At 47.6% G+C, this 16,949-nt stretch overlaps 1 protein-coding gene across 1 annotated transcript in view; it reads left to right on the forward strand.

Annotated features, from left to right (window-relative positions):
* SMTN (smoothelin) overlaps window positions 1-16,949 on the forward strand; it is a 336,207-nt gene that overhangs the window by 200,313 nt on the left and 118,945 nt on the right. The window contains exon 9 of the mRNA XM_033956006.1: window positions 6,056-6,110. Coding sequence (XP_033811897.1) covers window positions 6,056-6,110 — 55 coding nt within the window. The remainder of the gene's footprint in view (window positions 1-6,055; window positions 6,111-16,949) is intronic.

Consider the following 16,949-nt stretch of genomic DNA (forward strand, 5'->3'; position numbering starts at 1 on the left):
ATCGAATCGAAAAACCAATTCAACAGGCTGAATTGAATTTGAAATTTTTTTTCCTGAATCGGGCAGCACTAGAGGGTAATACTTGTTTCCGATGTGAAGAGGATGCAGGGTTGCAGCTAATGACATTCAGGGCCCAAGTGCTGTGTTTTTGCTATTTGCTGTTGAACTTGGATTTCATATTGTGGACTGTGATATTTGTGTAGGGTGTTAACTGTATATCATAGTTGTATATAATGTTCATATTTGAGTTAACTAAAGCAGGGGTAGGCAATTCTGGTCCGTGAGAGCCGGAGCCAGATCAGGTTTTCAGGATCTCCACAATGAATATGTATGAGATGGATTTGCATGCACTACCTCCTTGAGATGCAAATCTATCTCATGCGTATTTATTGTAGATATCCTGAAAACCTGACCTGGCTCCGGCTCTCGAGGACCGGAATTTCCTACCCCTGAACTAGAGTAACAAGTGATTCCTTCCTTGCTATTGGCCAGCAGAAAGTGTGGTTACCACATAGTGCATAGATGCCATGGGGTGTGAACAAATTCCCAGAGGGCAAGTTCATAGTCTGTTATTAAGATAGTAATGGGGGAAGCCACTGCTGTCCCAGGGATTGGTAGCTTATGACCTGGATTGGCCTCTGTGAAATCAGGATACTGGGCTAGATGGACCATTGGTCTGACCCAGTTTGGCTGTTCTTGTGAGCCAACTATAGCTAATCAAGCCATTGTGACATCACTGGCGAGGTTGGCTCTTAGGCATTGGTGAAATGAACCATTATGACATCACAATCTCAGCTGTGGAATGTTTGAATTATTTGGGTTTCTGCCTGGTACTTGGGACTTGGGTGGCCACTGCTGGAAACAGGATACTGGATTTGATGGACGTTCAATCTGTCCCAGTATGGCAACTCTTATGTTCTTATGTGAGCTGGGTATAGGACAATCAAGCCATTGTGACATCACTGCTGAGGTTGGCTCTTAGGCATTGGTGGAATGAGGCATTATGACATCACAATCTCAGCTCTGGAATGTTGCTACTCTTATGTTTCTGCCAGGTACTTGGGACCTGGGTTGGCCACTGTTGGAAACAGAATACTGGACTTGATGGACGTTCAATCTGTCCCAGTATGGCAACTCTTATGTTCTTATGTGAGCTGAGTATAGGACAATCAAGCCATTGTGACATCACTGATGAGGTTGGCTCTTAGGCATTGGTGGAATGAGGCATTATGACATCACAATCTCAGTTCTGGAATGTTGCTACTCTTTGGGTTTCTGCCCGGTACTTGGGACATGGGTTGGCCACTGTTGGAAACAGGAGACTGGGCTTGATGGACCTTCAGTCTGACCCAGTGTGGCTATTTTCATTTAAATAGCTCCTGGTGTCCATGAGATGCTTTGATGCCAAGACTTTGTTTCTATGGTGTGGCATCTAATCACACGCTGTATCTGTGCCAGCAAGTGAAGTTGCCAGGTGTTGGCATCAGATTTAGGCAGGGGGGTGCATAGATCATTGGAAGTGCTGGCACTTACTGTATTTTGTATATCTCGTATGCGTGTTATATCACAAAATAATCAGTGAACATTAAAACATAGAGGCCCTGATTCTGTAAATGGCGCCGAACTTCGAGGCGCTGTTGAGCGCATTAGTCGATCATCTGCTAGATATTGGTTAGGTGTCTAAGCCCAGTCTTAGGCCCTGATAAGCATTGAAACCTTAGGTGCACTCTAGAGAATTGACACGGGGGAAAAAATCTGTCCCCCGTCACCAGACCACCGCCCGTCCGCCATCCCCTTCACTGTCCCATCCCCGCAGCATCCACCCTTCCATATCGCCACCTCACTGCCCTTCGGCACCACGTGCGCGGTTCGTGCATTTCCCTCCCTCCCCCTTCTCGGCACATTTTAAGGTTTCAGACTTGTTATTGTTAAGCTGCCAGAGTGTTCGTGCAGTCGCGTGCGTGTGTAGGCGGAAGCTTCTCTGATGCAACCGGAAGTCGCATCAGAGGAGAAGCTTCTGCCCACACACGCACATGACTGCATGTACGCTCCGGCGGCTTTCAACAAGTCTGAGACCTTAAAACACGCCGCAAAGGTAAGGGGGGAGGGAAGGAGATAGATAGATTCGGGTAGGTAGGAAGGAGGGAAGGGGCTGTGAGTGATCGGTGACCACACGCGTTCCCTCCCTTAACCGCGGGGACAAGGCTATTCACCGCTCCATGGGGCGATAGATGGCCTTGTCCCCGTACCTGCGGTGAGCACCTTTCCCCCTCCCCTAGCCGCGGGTAACATCCACCGTGTCATTCTCTAGTGCACTCCCATTTTGACCAAGGTATTCTTGGCCCAAATGACTTGCGCCTAAGTCAAACCAACCCCCCAAATTTGCCCCTAACCATGCCTCAGAGTACGCACCTACTGAATTAGAAGCCTACCAGCTAATTCATTTTTTAGATTGTTTTTTTTAATGGCGCCAATTGAGCTAATTAAGAAAATTAAGTTAGATGCCTAGGTCAGCTGGGTGCGCTGATCAAGGTGACTAATGTCAGGCACCACTTATAGAATACGGGCTAAAATGAAACAAGATAAAAATATGAAATAAAAATCAGTCGATCAGTGGAAGTCGCCTAAAGGGTTAAATTCTACAAATGTCGCTTTGGGGTTCATAGACAAAACCGCCGAAGACAAAGGCGCACGCCGACAACTGAGCGCAAGATGGAAGCGCACGCGAAGAAAAGAGTATTTTTTAGGGGCTCCGACGGGGGGTTTTGTTGGGGAACCCCCCCCCACTTTACTTAATACAGATCGCAGCGGCGTTGTGGGGGGTTTGGGGGTTATAACCGCCCTCAATTAATAACTGGAAAACTTAACTGTTTTCCTGTTTTTTTAGGGAAAAAGTGACGTTTTCAGTAAAATGTTGGGGGGTTACAGCCCCCACAATGCGGCCGCGATCTGTATAAAGTAAAGTGGGGGGTTCCCCTCCCACACACCCCGTCGGAGCCCTTTAAAACAGTCATTTTCTTTGGCGCGTGCCTCTGCATTGCGCTCAGTTGTCTGCGTGCGCCTTTGTCCCGGCGTGCTTTTCACCTGACACCGTCGCTTTGAGTTGTGCCTGCAATTTGATCAAATAAGAAACCAACTAGCGCTGATAATCGGGCTTCTTAACAAGTAATTAGCGCTAATTGGATTTAATTAAAAGCTGCACAAATAAATTGCCCCGCTTAAATTTCACAAGCGAGTCCCAAAAGGGGGTGTGGGAATGGGAGGCTCATTCCTAGAATTTGTGCGTGGAATTGTAGAATAAGGATTTGCACCACATTTCAGCTGGTGCAAATGAATGCAGCTGAATTTAGACGCGATTCCCGGATGTAAACACTAGTCTATAAACTGTGCCTAACTTTTAAGTGCCATTTACAGAATAGCGCTGAGAATTTTGTCTTCTGGTGCCGACTTCATAGGCCAAAAAAGGAGTGGGGGAAGGGACAGAGTCAACCAACTTCAGGGACAATCAATTTATTGAAACTATATAAATAAATGATGCATATATAACATCTACATGAAATAATGCAGGCATAACAAAAGAAACATAGAAACATAGAAATAGACGGCAGATAAGGGCCACGGCCCCCATCTAGTCTGCCCACCCAAAGACCCTCCCCATACCTTTCTCTGTGAATAGATCCCACGTGTCTATCCCTTTTGGCCTTAAAATCAGGCACGCTGCTGGCCTCAATCACCTGAAGTGGGAAGACTATTCCAGCGATCAACCACCCTTTCAGTGAAAAAGAATTTCCTGGTGTCCCCGTGCAGTTTCCCGCACCCTGATTTTCCACGGATGCCCCCCTTGTTGCCACGGGACCCTTGGAAAAAGAAGATATCTTCTTCCACCTCGATGCGGCCCGTGAGATACTTGAATGTCTCGATCATGTCACCCCTCTCTCTGCGTTCCTCGAGTGAGTACAGCTGCAACTTATCCAGCCGTTCCTCGTACGGGAGATCCTTGAGTCCCGAGAACATCCGGGTGGCCATTCTCTGGACCGACTCCAGTCTCAGCACATCCTTACGGTAATGCGGCCTCCAGAACTGCACACAGTAGTCCAGGTGGGGCCTCACCATGGATCTATACAATGGCATAATGACTTCAGGCTTTTTTTTTCTGCTGGACCCCAACACGCAAGCCTTCCTCAGGGGGTGCATGAGTGAAGCCCAGTAGATAGCGCCAGAATACAGAAAATAAAACCAAAAAGGAATACATAACTCCCCTGAAATTTGCAGGAAACCCCGCGAATTTTGAAAAGCCGCAAATGCAGTTTTTCGCCTGTCAAAAGGCAGGAGACCCGGAGCGCCGGCGGGTGAAGAAAATCACTTGCGGTCTGCTTCATCTGCCTCTTCCTGTAGTAAAGTCGGGCTACACCAATCGGGAGCTGCTTTGACACGCAGTTCCTGATTGGTGTAGCCCAAGTTTACTACAGGAAAAGGCGGTCAAAGCAGACCACGAATGAGCAAGTCCGTGAACCGCGAATGCGCGGGGGGGGGGGGCACTGAACTCTCGATATGCTGTTAGTAGCCTTCTGCTTAACGCGGGACCAAGTAAGACGAACACTACAATTGTCCCTGAAGTTGGTTGACTGTGTCCCTTCCCCCACTCCTTTTTTACGTTTTCACACGTGGGGTGGTGCGTTTTCCTTTGTGTTGTGCTGACTTCTTAGGCGCCCAGTAATATCAACCTACACCAAGAGTTCTCGACCCAGTCCTCAGGAGTCCACCAAGCCAGTCTAGTTTTCAAGATACTCACACTGAATATGCATGAGATAGATTTGCATACAGGAGAGGCAATAAATGCAAAGGAATGAAGTGATTAATGAAAATGTTATCCGTATATTTTGGGGTTTTATTGTTTTGTACTGGGTTTTTGGTATTTTTATCTTATGATTATGTTTGGAGTTATTTTTCCTGTAATCCACTTAGGTATAAGCGGAATATAAGGTTTTTTGGGGGTTAAAAAAAAAATAAAAATAAATAAATAATACATTTCATGTTTATTTAATGTGTGTATCCTGAAAACTTGACTGACTGGTTATGTGCTGGGTTGAGAACTACTGACTAGAGGTCTGCATGGGAATGGGAATTGCAGGGGTCCCGCGGGAATCCCCCCTAACTCATGGGACTCCCACGGGGACCCCCCTCTGGCCTACGGGACTTCTACGGGGACCCCCCACTAGCCAACGGGACTCCCACAGGGACCCCCCCTCTGGACCACTTGACTCCCACGGGGACCCCCCTCTGGCCCATGGGATTCCCACGGGGATGGAAGGCTTTGGAAGCAGGGTTTGTCCATATAATATAATGGACACGCCAACCTTAGTAAAAGAGGGGGTTTATAAGTTAATTACCTGAACAGGAAACAAAAAAAGGGTTCCACCAAAGAGATTCCACAAGGAAAACAGCAGCACAAACACAAAAGAAACTATGGAATTGATGACCCTGTCAGAAGTAATTGTTGTTTTTTATGGGGACGGGTGGAGATGGAGGTAATTCCTGGTGGGGACGGAGAGGATCCTGGCGGGGACGGGTGGGGACGGAGAGGATCCTGACAGGGACGGGTGGGGACAGAGAGGATCCTGATTGGGACGGGTGGGGACGGAGAGGATCCTGGCGGAGATGGGTGGGGACGGAGAGGATCCTGATGGGGACGGGTGGGGACGGAGAGGATCCTGGCGGGGATGGGTGGGGATGGAGAGGATCCTGACGGGGATGGGTGGAGACATAGAGGATCCTGACGGGGACAGGTGGGGACGGAGAGGATCCTGACGGGGACGGGTGGGGACGGAGAGCATCCTGGCGGGGACGGGCGGGGATGGGTGGGATTTCTGTCCCCGCGCAACTCTACTACTGACCTGTGCTAAGCAAAGGAGGTAGCCTGTTGTAAGTCTTTGCTAGCCAGTATTCCCTTGTCTCCTGTTTGATACACTGGGTGCTGTAATGAAGTTTTGACTGCCAGTTTGGAACTGAATCCAAAATGTTTGGTGAGAGAGACTGGTTTGTATTTTCTTTACAGCTCAGCAAAGGCTCTGAGGACCTGATGGCTCCATCCAGGGATGAAAAGGATTCTGGTATGAGCAGACATTGTTTGATTTATTTTTCACTCGATCAGTTCCTTTATTCCTGTCTGCCAAGCGTATGTCATCGTGAGCTTCCTGCCAGCAGTGCCCTTTAGGTGAGACTGCTCCAAGGGTCGCTGGTACTAATCTTTCATTACTGCAGTTTACCAAACTGTGGGTCACAGCACTCAGGACCCCAAATGGGGATCACAAAACCCGCATTTGTGGTCCTGATCTTGGTGTCCTTTTCAAGGACATGTCCGGGGCTCCGGATGGCTTTTCAAAACCCGACACTATCCGGTTTTTGAAAAGCTTCCCGTCAAAATCGCATCGGGAAGGGGCATCCACACATGCGCGCATGATGTCATTGTGTCACCTGCAAATGCTGTCTGGGGGCGTGGCCATGGGTCCAGATTTTCCTTCGGGAAAATCTGGTAACCCTATCTTGGTGGGTTTTCCATAGGTGCGTTATTATTTTGCGCCTCCGGGGGATGGGGGTTACCGTATTTTCACGTAGATAACGCACACCCGTGTAAAACGCGCACACGGGTATAGCGCGCGGGGAACTGTAATTTATGTAAATAAATTTTTATATACCGCGCACACCGCCCCGACTCTCCTTTCGCCCGCCCCGACAGCCTCCCACCCCCCCCCCATCATGTAGAAGTTTCCTACCTTCGTTCTGCTGCTTCCTCTGCCGGCGGTCCTGCCCCTTCTCTTAGCCCTCAGAGAAAGGTCGGGACCGCCGGCAGAGGAAGCAGCAGGACAACGGTAGGAAATTTCTACATGATGGGGGGTGGGTGGGGAGGCTGTGGGGGTGCGAGCGGTCCTTTGGAGTGGGGGTGCGGGTTCGAGCGCGAGCGGTCATTCGGGGTGGGGGGTGCGAGCGGTCCTGCGGGGGGGTGAATCGGACGTCGGAGGGGGGCATCAGGCTTTCAGGGTGGGGGCAGGACTTCAAGGGGGAGAGGACAGTCGGGGCGGGCGAAAGGAGAGTCCTTCGGGGTGGGGGTGCGGGTGCATGTTCGAGCGCGAGCGGTCCTTCGGGGGGGTGCAAGCGGTCCTGCAGGGGGGGTGAATCAGATGTCGGGGGGGGGGGGAACTATGTATAAAAAAAAAGGGGATAACGCGCTCACGCGTATAACGCGCATGGTTATACACGGTTTGTAAAATCGTGTATAACGCGCGCGTTATATGCGTGAAAATACGGTACACACTTTTATTTGGCCACAATCATGGGGTCCTGGCCACAAAAAGATTGATGAGCACTGCATCTCTGCCAGCTGGTCACTTGCGTTTCTTGCGGCGGGGCCCTCACTCAAGTTTTTCCAGCCATCCCTAGTGCTCAGATGCCGCTGTTTTCACGGATTTCAATCTGTCTCGAAAGTTTCCAATTTCGGATATGTTTCCAGTGACAGGGTAGAAAGGAAGAGGGAGGCAGGGGGGAGTCAAGATGTTTCTGAGATCCCCGTTCAGTACTTAAAGGCTTTGTAGCTCAGTATAAATCTTGTTAAGATAAAAATAAGCAGAGCCAGATTGGCACAGCCTGGAGTTAAAGAACCCCCCCATTTCAAATCGGAACGGAAAGGAAAGTTGCTCTTTTATGGTCAGTATAAAGACACAAGTGCTAGGATGAAGCAGCAGGGTCTCGGAGGGATCAGTAGCTCATTTTCCTCCCCTCGTTCTGGCTCCCAGGGGGCAGAAGGGGCAGGAGAAGCTTTACCTTTCCCCAAACCCTTTTGGTGCTGCAGGTTAGTGACTCATCGCTGACCCCTGAGAGCTTCTGGTACTGGCCCCGTTCCCCTCTTTCCATGGAGACGAGATGAAACCACTAGCAACCTGTTTAGAAACGGCTGACAGTTGGTTTACATTTTCCTTCTGAGGTTCGGGTGGTTTCCCACTGCCAAGCCATTAAAGGGAAGGAGCTGATTTATAAATTGTTCCCAAGGTCCCGAGCAGCCAGGCTTGTACATATTTTAGCCCAATAAGGAAGGCCAAAATGTATCGGTTTATCTCTCGCCTTATTTCCTCTTTCCCTTGTTCCTTTCCTTCTTTCCTATCTTGGTCTTTGAAAACCTTAATGTGGGTTTCTGTTGCATTTTACGATGAGGGAAATCTGCTGGGAGCAAAACCTTTTTTAAAAAAACAAAACAAAAACCCCTGGCATATTTCAGTAGTCCTGGGGTGTCAAAGTCTCTCCGTGAGGGCCGCAATCCAGTCAGGTTTTCAGGATTTCCCCAATGAATATGCATGAGATCTATTGGCATATAATGAAAACAGTGCATGCAAATAGATTTCATGTATATTCGTTGGGGGAATCCTGAAAACCTGACTGGATTGCGGCCCTCGAGGAGGGACTTTGACACCTCTGCAGTAGTCGATGACAGTGATGAGTGAGGCCCTAGCACAAATAGCGTAGTGGTTAGAAACATGGGCTAAGAGCCAGGATGCCAGGGTTCAACTCCCATCTCTCTTGCTGATTCTTCTTGACTGCTGCCTTAGGTCTGTAGTTAGGTAATAAGGTCCTACCGAGGGTGGTGGGGCATACGTTAAATAATGTGCAATAAATCACATTGAAATGGAAGACCTAAGGCCGTGGACTTGCACGGTCTGTGTTCCGTATTTGAAGTTGGATGTGTTAGGATGTGCTGGGCAAGGCTTCGATTGGAACTCCAGTAATTTGGAAGATGAGGATGGTGCTGCGCTGGCGTCTCTGGTAGGGAAGAAGCAAAAAACATGGCATCTGAAATCATTGTTTTATTATGGTATACAGCACAGGTGTCAAAGTCGGTCCTCGAGGGCCAGAATCCAGTTGGGTTTTCAGGATTTCCCCAATGAATCTGCATGAGATCTATTTGCATGCACTGCTTTCAATGCATATTCATTGGGGAAATCCAGAAAACCCGACTGGATTCCGGCCCTCAAGGGCCGGAATCCAATCGGGTTTTCAGGATTTCCCCAATGAATCTGCATGAGATCTATTTGCATGCACTGCTTTCAATGCATATTCATTGGGGAAATCCAGAAAACCCGACTGGATTCCGGCCCTCGAGGAGGGACTTTGACACCCCTGGTATACAGTGTACAGCATGAAGAACAAAGTAAAAGTGCAAACTGTTTACATCCTTCACAGTACTGTATTTTTCGGACCAGAAGACACACCCACCTGTAGAGGAGGAAAAACCAAGAAAAAAAAAAAATTTGGTTCAGAATTTTTTTTTCTTCTTGGTTTTTCCTCCTCTACATGTCTCTGGTGGTCTGGTGCTGGGAAGCCCAAAGCCGCCCACAGCTGCCCGCAGCCACTCGAATCCCGAAGCCGCCCGAATCCCAAAGCCGCCCCAAATCCCCCGCAGCTCCCCGGTACCTTTTTTTCATGGTGGTCCAGCGCGATTTCCGGGACGGCTGCCTGCGTCTTTAGCAGAGCGACGCACGAGCGCGACCTTTGCGCTTCCTGCCTCGTCCCACGCAGTAACTGACTGCAGCCAATCATAGAGCAGCGCGACCAGGCAGGAAGTGCAAAGGTCACGCTACTGCGTCGCTCTGCTAAAGGCACAGGCAGCCGTCCCGGAGACCGTGCTGGACCACCACTAAAAAAAAGTTCCGGGGGGGGGGGGGGGAGCACAGTGCATTTGGTCCATGAGACGCAACCCCTTTTTGGGAGTGGAAAAAGTGCGTCTTATGGTCCGAAAAATACTGTAGTCTCCCAGGTTGTCCACGGTTTGTTGCCATTGATGGGAAGGCGGAATTTCCCTGTCCCCACAGGAACTCAATATCCCCATCCCATCCCTGTGAGTTTTGTCACCGTCCCTGTTCCATTCCTGTAAGCTCTGCCTTAACCGCCTTGGACACTTATGATTTTAAAGCGTTTGAGGCTTGTGCAGTTGAGGACAGAACTTGCAGGAATGGGGCAGGGACAGGGAAAGAACTCGGCAGGGGCGAGATGGGAAAATGAGTTCCCTCGGGGACGGGGCAAAATTTGTCCCAGTGTCATTCTCTAGTCTGGACTAGAGAGTTGCGCGGGGATAGAAATCCCACCCGTCCCCACCAAAATCCCACCCGTCCCCGTGAGGAATCCCTGCGTCCCCACCCATCCCCATGAGGAATCCCCTTCGTCCCCATAAAATTCAGAAATAGTTATTTCATTTAATTATGCTACTGAATTAAAGGCTCTGGTAGAGACCCATTTACAAATAAGCAAAGACACTTTATTAATTTGGAAATATTAATTGGGAAGAATACATACTTTGTAAACGGGTTTCTACCAGAGCCTCTAATGTAAATATAAAATAGAAATACTCAGCTGATGAGAACCCCCAAGCTGTCAGCTGAGGACTTCCTTTGCCGGGGGTCCCTTTTGCCAAGCTTGGCAAGTAGCAGTAGCGTCCCTGAGTCACAGGTGCTGGCACCTCAGTGGCTCATGGATGTTGCCAGCGACTGCTGTGCTTGGTGGAGGGGAGTTCTGGCCGTCTCTAGAGGAGGTCCTCTGCTGGCGGTGCTTGGGGATCCCCACCAGTCACAGCAGGGGTCAGCAAGTACTTCAACACTGTAGAAATAAAACCAGAAATGCATTTCCTTTTCTTTTGAACACAATACAAAGACATTTCCCAAAGCTAACATATTTTAGTCAATAAATTCCGTTTTTTACCTTTGTTGTCTGGAGACTTATTTTTCCATAAAGTTGGTCCCAGTTTCTTTTTTCAGCTTTCCCATCTTCTGTAAATTCTTTTGTTGCTGTCCATTGGTTCCTCCTACCATGGTCCAGCATTTATCCCTTTCTCATCTTTTGCCCCTGCCCACCAGTCCCATGCCCAACATTTCTCCTTCTATCACCCCTCTCCAGCACCATGCTACATCTTTCCCTCCATTCCCTTTCCCACTATGTCCAACATTCCTCCCTCTTGCATCCATTTCAATCTGTCCGTTTCACCACAATATTTCTCCCTCTCATCTGTACCTCACTCCCTCCCTATGACCAAAAATTCTTCTTTCTTCCATTCCCTGTGTACCCAACCATCTCTTTCCCTACCTTCCTCTCTCCGAAGTCCATGCTTTCTATGCCCAAAAACGCATTCCCTCCCCCGCCTCAGCATCTCTTTCCCTCCCTTCCTCTCTCTCAAGTCCATGTCATCTGTGTCCAAAAATGCATTCCCTCCCCCCTTTTGTGTTCCGTGTTTGCCTCTCAAGTTTGACCTCCTTCTGTCCCTCATTTGCCTCTCATGTTTGTGTCCAGCCCTCATCTGCTAACAAATTACCAACTTTCTCATCCAAATGGAGCTCGAGCTGCGAGGCTTGTCTTCTATTTCCTGCCTGCCCTACCACAGCACACATAACCGACATCGGGGAAGACTTCCGGTCGGCTATATGTGCTGCGGCAGGGCAGGTAGGAAAAGAAGACAAGCCTCGCGGCTCGAGTTGTATTGAACCCCGCGGGATCCCCGCGACCCTAAGGGGCATCCCCACGGGATCCCCGCGACCCTAGGAGGCGTCCCCACGGGATCCCCGTGACCCGAAGGGGGAACCCATGGGATCCCCGCAGGTCCCGCGGGATTCCCGTCGTCCCTGTTCCCGTGCAGCTCTCTAGTCTGGACCGCCAGTCAACCTGGCAAAACTTTTAAAACCTTATAGACCAGCCAAATCCTTAAGATCTAGTGAGGCGAATTTGGTATCAAGGATACAAGAAGTGAGATTGGAAGTGACCGGAAAAGGGCTTTTTTTTTTTTTCTCTGTAGGCTCAAAATTGTGGCATGCCGTTCCTCTGATAATTAAGCCAGAAATATCTGAATCTTTTTTTTAAAAAATGTGCAAACGCTTACCGTATCTATTTCAAAAGGCGTTTACTTGCCTAATTGAGGCTTGAAAATGAAAAAAGTGAATTCTGGGAGGTTATAAGGCTTTACGAGTATAGAGATTAATGGTGATGACTGGGTGACTATTAGGGTGTTTGTTTTGTGGGTTGGGTCTTCCCTTTAACTTAACGGAGTTCCTTTCTTAATTTTTTAAATTGTAAACCGCATTAATTCCCACTTTTACTAAACCGCGATAGCGGTTATTAGCGTAGGAAGCTGCGCTGAATGCTTTGCGCTGCTCCCGACGTTTATTGATGCTTTGATTGGCAGGCGTCACCTGCAACAGAAGGAGGACAGCTACCACCGGCAATGCCTTGCGCTTGGACGTAAGGCACTGTGATCGTACAGTTTCATTCCTGCTTTCTCCTTTGCCTGGCTTTCGTACTTCCAGGAAATCAAATGGTACCACAACTTTCTCTGATCCCATCAGCCACTCTGTTATTATCGTTGGGGGTTTTCTAATGTTTTCCATTGATTTCTTATCATAGCTTAGTTATATAACGCATGCCATTTCCTAGAATCTGAAACACGACTACACTGACGCCATTAAAGCAGGGCTACTCCATTCCAGGCCAGGTTTTCAGAATATCTACAATGAATCTACAGCAGATGAGAGAGATCGGCACAAACTGCCTCCTTAGAATGCCTAATCTCTCTCGTGCATATTCACTTTTTGGATATTCTGAAAACCTGACCTGCCTGAGGACCTCAAGGACCGGAATCGGGTAGCACTGCGCTAAAGTTTGGCGTCATCGAACATTTCACGTACTGTGATATTGATATAGCTACACCCCAAACTGACAGTGCTGGGGTGGCTTCTGAAATCTGTGAAGCAGTCCCCCCAGCAGTTCCTCCGCTTAAAACAAGTTTTGAGCTTCTTGGAATTTTAGATGCTGGAAGAGACAAAGGGATGGAAAAATAGGGGGTTTAAAAATTTCCCCAAGTTGATAAACCTGACTATCATAAGAAATGCCTTCACCGGATCAGACCGAGGTCCATCAAGTCCTTCAATCCGCTCACGTGGCGGCCCATTTAGTTCTCTATTATGAAAACCTGAAATTACCGTATCCCTCAATATGATTTGCAAGAAGGTGTATATCCAACTTGTGCTTGAAACCCCGAAGAGTAGTCTCCGCCACAACACCCTCAGGAAGAGAATTCCAAGCGCCCCACCCACTCGTTGTGAGAAACAGAACTTCCTGGCATTCGTCCCTGAACCTGCTGCACCCAGTTTCAGGCTATGACCTCCTTGTCCGTATCACATCTGAAATCTATAGTAATGCTGCTTCTTGGTCTATTTTCATCAAATCCCTTTTTAATATTTTAAACGCTCTCTCTATCAAATCGCCTCTCAGTCTTCTCCTCTCGAGTAGTGAACAGTCCCAGTTTCCTGAGGCGTTCTTCATAGCTACAACTTTTTCATTCCTTTTGACTTAGTTTCGTGGCTCGCCTTTGCAACATTCCTCCAACAGAGTTATGTCCTTCTTAAGATAAGGAGACCAGTGTTGGACACAGTACTCCAGTGCGGTCTGACCATTTGCTCTATTAAAGCGGCATTATGACTTCTTCAGATCTACTCGTGATCTCGTTCCTAATTATGCCCAACATCCTGTTTGCTCTCTTCGCTGCCGCCGCACATTGTGCCGATGGCTTCAGGGTTCTGTCAATCAGTACCCCCAAATCCCTTTCGTGTTCGCATTTTGCTAGTGTTACCCACAATCTTTCTTACTCGTGTTCTTTGTTCTTTTTTCCTAGACGCATCACCTTGCATTTATTAATGTTAAAATTCATCTGCCCACTTTGTCGCCCATGTTTCCAGCTGTCTCGGATCCTTCTGAAGCTCCTCGCAGTCCCTTTGAGAGCCAACTGCCCGACATAATATCAAGATATCAAGGGGAGATATGATAGAGACCTTCAAGATCATGAGGGGCATAGAGAGGGTGGATAGGGACAGATTCTTCAGACTGAAGGGGACAGCAAATACGAGGGGGCATTCGGAGAAACTGAAGGGAGATAGGTTCAAAACAAATGCAAGGAAGTTTTTTTTCACCCAGAGGGTCGTGGACACTTGGAATGCGCTACTGGAGGAAGTGATCAGGCAGAGTACGGTCCAGGGATTCAAACAGGGATTGGACGGATTCCTGAGGGATAAAGGGATCGTGGGATACTGAGAGAGGTGCTGGGATGTAACACAAGTATAGAAAGCTAACCAGGTAATAAGTATAGAAAGCTAACCAGGTAATAAGTATAGAAAGCTAACCAGGTAATAAGTATAGAAAGCCAACCAGGTAATAAGTATAGAAAGCTAACCAGGTAATAAGTATAGAAAGCCAACCAGGTAATAAGTATAGAAAGCCAACCAGGTAATAAGTATAGAAAGCCAACCAGGTAATAAGTATAGAAAGCTAACCAGGTAATAAGTATAGAAAGCCAACCAGGTAATAAGTATAGAAAGCTAACCAGGTAATAAGTATAGAAAGCCAACCAGGTAATAAGTATAGAAAGCCAACCAGGTAATAAGTATAGAAAGCTAACCAGGTAATAAGTATAGAAAGCCAACCAGGTAATAAGTATAGAAAGCCAACCAGGTAATAAGTATAGAAAGCTAACCAGATAATAAGTATAGAAAGCCAACCAGGTAATAAGTATAGAAAGCCAACCAGGTAATAAGTATAGAAAGCCAACCAGGTAATAAGTATAGAAACCAACCAGGTCGTGCATGTGCAAGACCGGAGGGTTAGGCCTTCGATAGGAAGACAGGACTTAAATGAGAAACCAAGGAGGCAAGGGAGCCCCTTCTGGTGATTCAGACAGGTCGTGACCTGTTTGGGCCGCCGCGGGAGCGGACTGCCGGGCAGGATGGACCTATGGTCTGACCCGGCGGAGGCACTGCTTATGTTCTTATGTTTTCCCTGTTTTGGTACCTGTGAGGATGAGGAGGCAGGGGGAACCTCGAATAAATTCAATTTAAATGATGTATTGGAAGGGGAGACTGGACATAGGTGAGGAGCGGCCTAGTGGTAGAGCTGATATCTCTGCACCCTGAGGTTGTGGGATCGGATCGTAGAGCTGCTCCTTGTGACCCTGGGCAAGTCACTTAATCCTCCATTCCCCAGGTACCAAATAAGTACCTGTAACCTGTATATGTGAACCGCTTTGAATGTATAACCACAAACGGGAAGTATACCTTCCATGGCAACACATGGCCCATACCCTCAGGTGCTTCACGGGTACATCAGGCACTTTTCATTCCTAGACTGCTTTACAAAGAAAAGCTGTTTAAATATTAAGGGTGTAATTCTCTGGAGAGGTGGTTCCACCAGCCAGTTGGGTTGTCTGGATAGCTCTAATGAATATGCATGAGAGAGATTTGCATGAGAGATGTTTTGCAGACAGGGCTGGGAACCACTGCTCTAGAAAATTACGCCCTTAATATTTAAACAGCTTTTCTTAGTTAAGCAGTCAGGTTTTCAGGATATCCACAATGAATATGCATAAACTTGATTTGCATCCACTTTCTCTATTCTATGCAAATTTCTTTCATGCATATTCATTGTGGATATCTTGAAAACCTGACTGGCAAGGGGGGTACTTGATTTGCATATACTTCCTCTATTCTATGCAAATTTCTTTCATGCATATTCATTGTGGATATCTTGAAAACCTGACTGGCAAGGGGGGTACTTGATTTGCATATACTTCCTCTATTCTATGCAAATTTCTTTCATGAATATTCATTGTGGATAGCCTGAAAACCTGACTGGCAAGGCGGGTACTTGATTTGCATCCACTTCCTCTATTCTATGCAAATTTCTTTCATAGTAACATAGTAACATAGTAGATGATGGCAGATAAAGACCCGAATGGGCCATCCAGTCTGCCCAACCTGATTCAACCCAAAATTATTTTTTTATTTTTTTCTTCTTAGCTTTTTCTGGGCGAGAATCCAAAGCTTTACCCGGGTACTGTGCTTGGGTTCCAACTGCCGAAATCTCTGTTAAGAATTACTCCAGCCCATCTACACCCTCCCAGCCATTGAAGCCCTCCCCTGCCCATCCTCCACCAAAGGGCCATACACAGACACAGACCGTGCAAGTCTGCCCAGTAACTGGTCTAGTTCAATATTTAATATTATTTTCTGATTCTAAATCTTCTGTGTTCATCCCACGCTTCTTTGAACTCAGTCACAGTTTAACTCTCCACCACCTCTCCCGGGAGCGCATTCCAGGCATCCACTACCCTCTCTGTAAAGTAGAATTTCCTAACATTGCCCCTGAATCTACCACCCCTCAACCTCAAATTATGTCCTCTGGTTTTACCATTTTCCTTTCTCTGGAAAATATTTTGTTCTACGTTAATACCCTTCAAGTATTTGAACGTCTGAATCATATCTCCCCTGTCTCTCCTTTCCTCTAGGGTATACATATTCAGGGCTTCCAGTCTCTCCTCATACGTCTTCTGGCGCAAGCCCTCCTATCATTTTCGTCGCCCTCCATCTGGACCGCCTCAAGTCTGCTTACGTCCTTCGCCAGATACGGTCTCCAAAACTGAACACAATACTCCAAGTGGGGCCTCACCAATGACCTGTACAGGGGCATCAACACCTTCTTCCTTCTACTGACCACGCCTCTCTTTATACAGCCCAGTATCCTTCTGGCAGCAGCCACTGTCTTGTCACACTGTTTTTTCGCCTTTAGATCTTCGGACACTATCACCCCAAGGTCCCTCTCCCCGTCCGTGCATATCAGCTTCTCTCCTCCAGCATATACGGTTCCTTCCTATTATTAATCCCCAAATGCATTACTCTGCATTTCTTTGCATTGAATTTTAGTTGCCAGGCATTAGACCATTCCTCTAACTTTTGCAGATCTTTTTCATATTTTCCCACTCTTTCTTCAGGTCTACTCTGTTACAAATCTTGGTATCATCTGCAAAAAGGCACACTTTTCCTTCTAACCCTCTTTTTTCTCTAGGCGTTCAGAGGCACGGTAAAGGCTTAAGCTGGTTT

This window comes from Geotrypetes seraphini, chromosome 8 (assembly GCF_902459505.1).
Source record: "Geotrypetes seraphini chromosome 8, aGeoSer1.1, whole genome shotgun sequence".
Classification (NCBI taxonomy): Eukaryota; Metazoa; Chordata; class Amphibia; order Gymnophiona; family Dermophiidae; genus Geotrypetes; species Geotrypetes seraphini.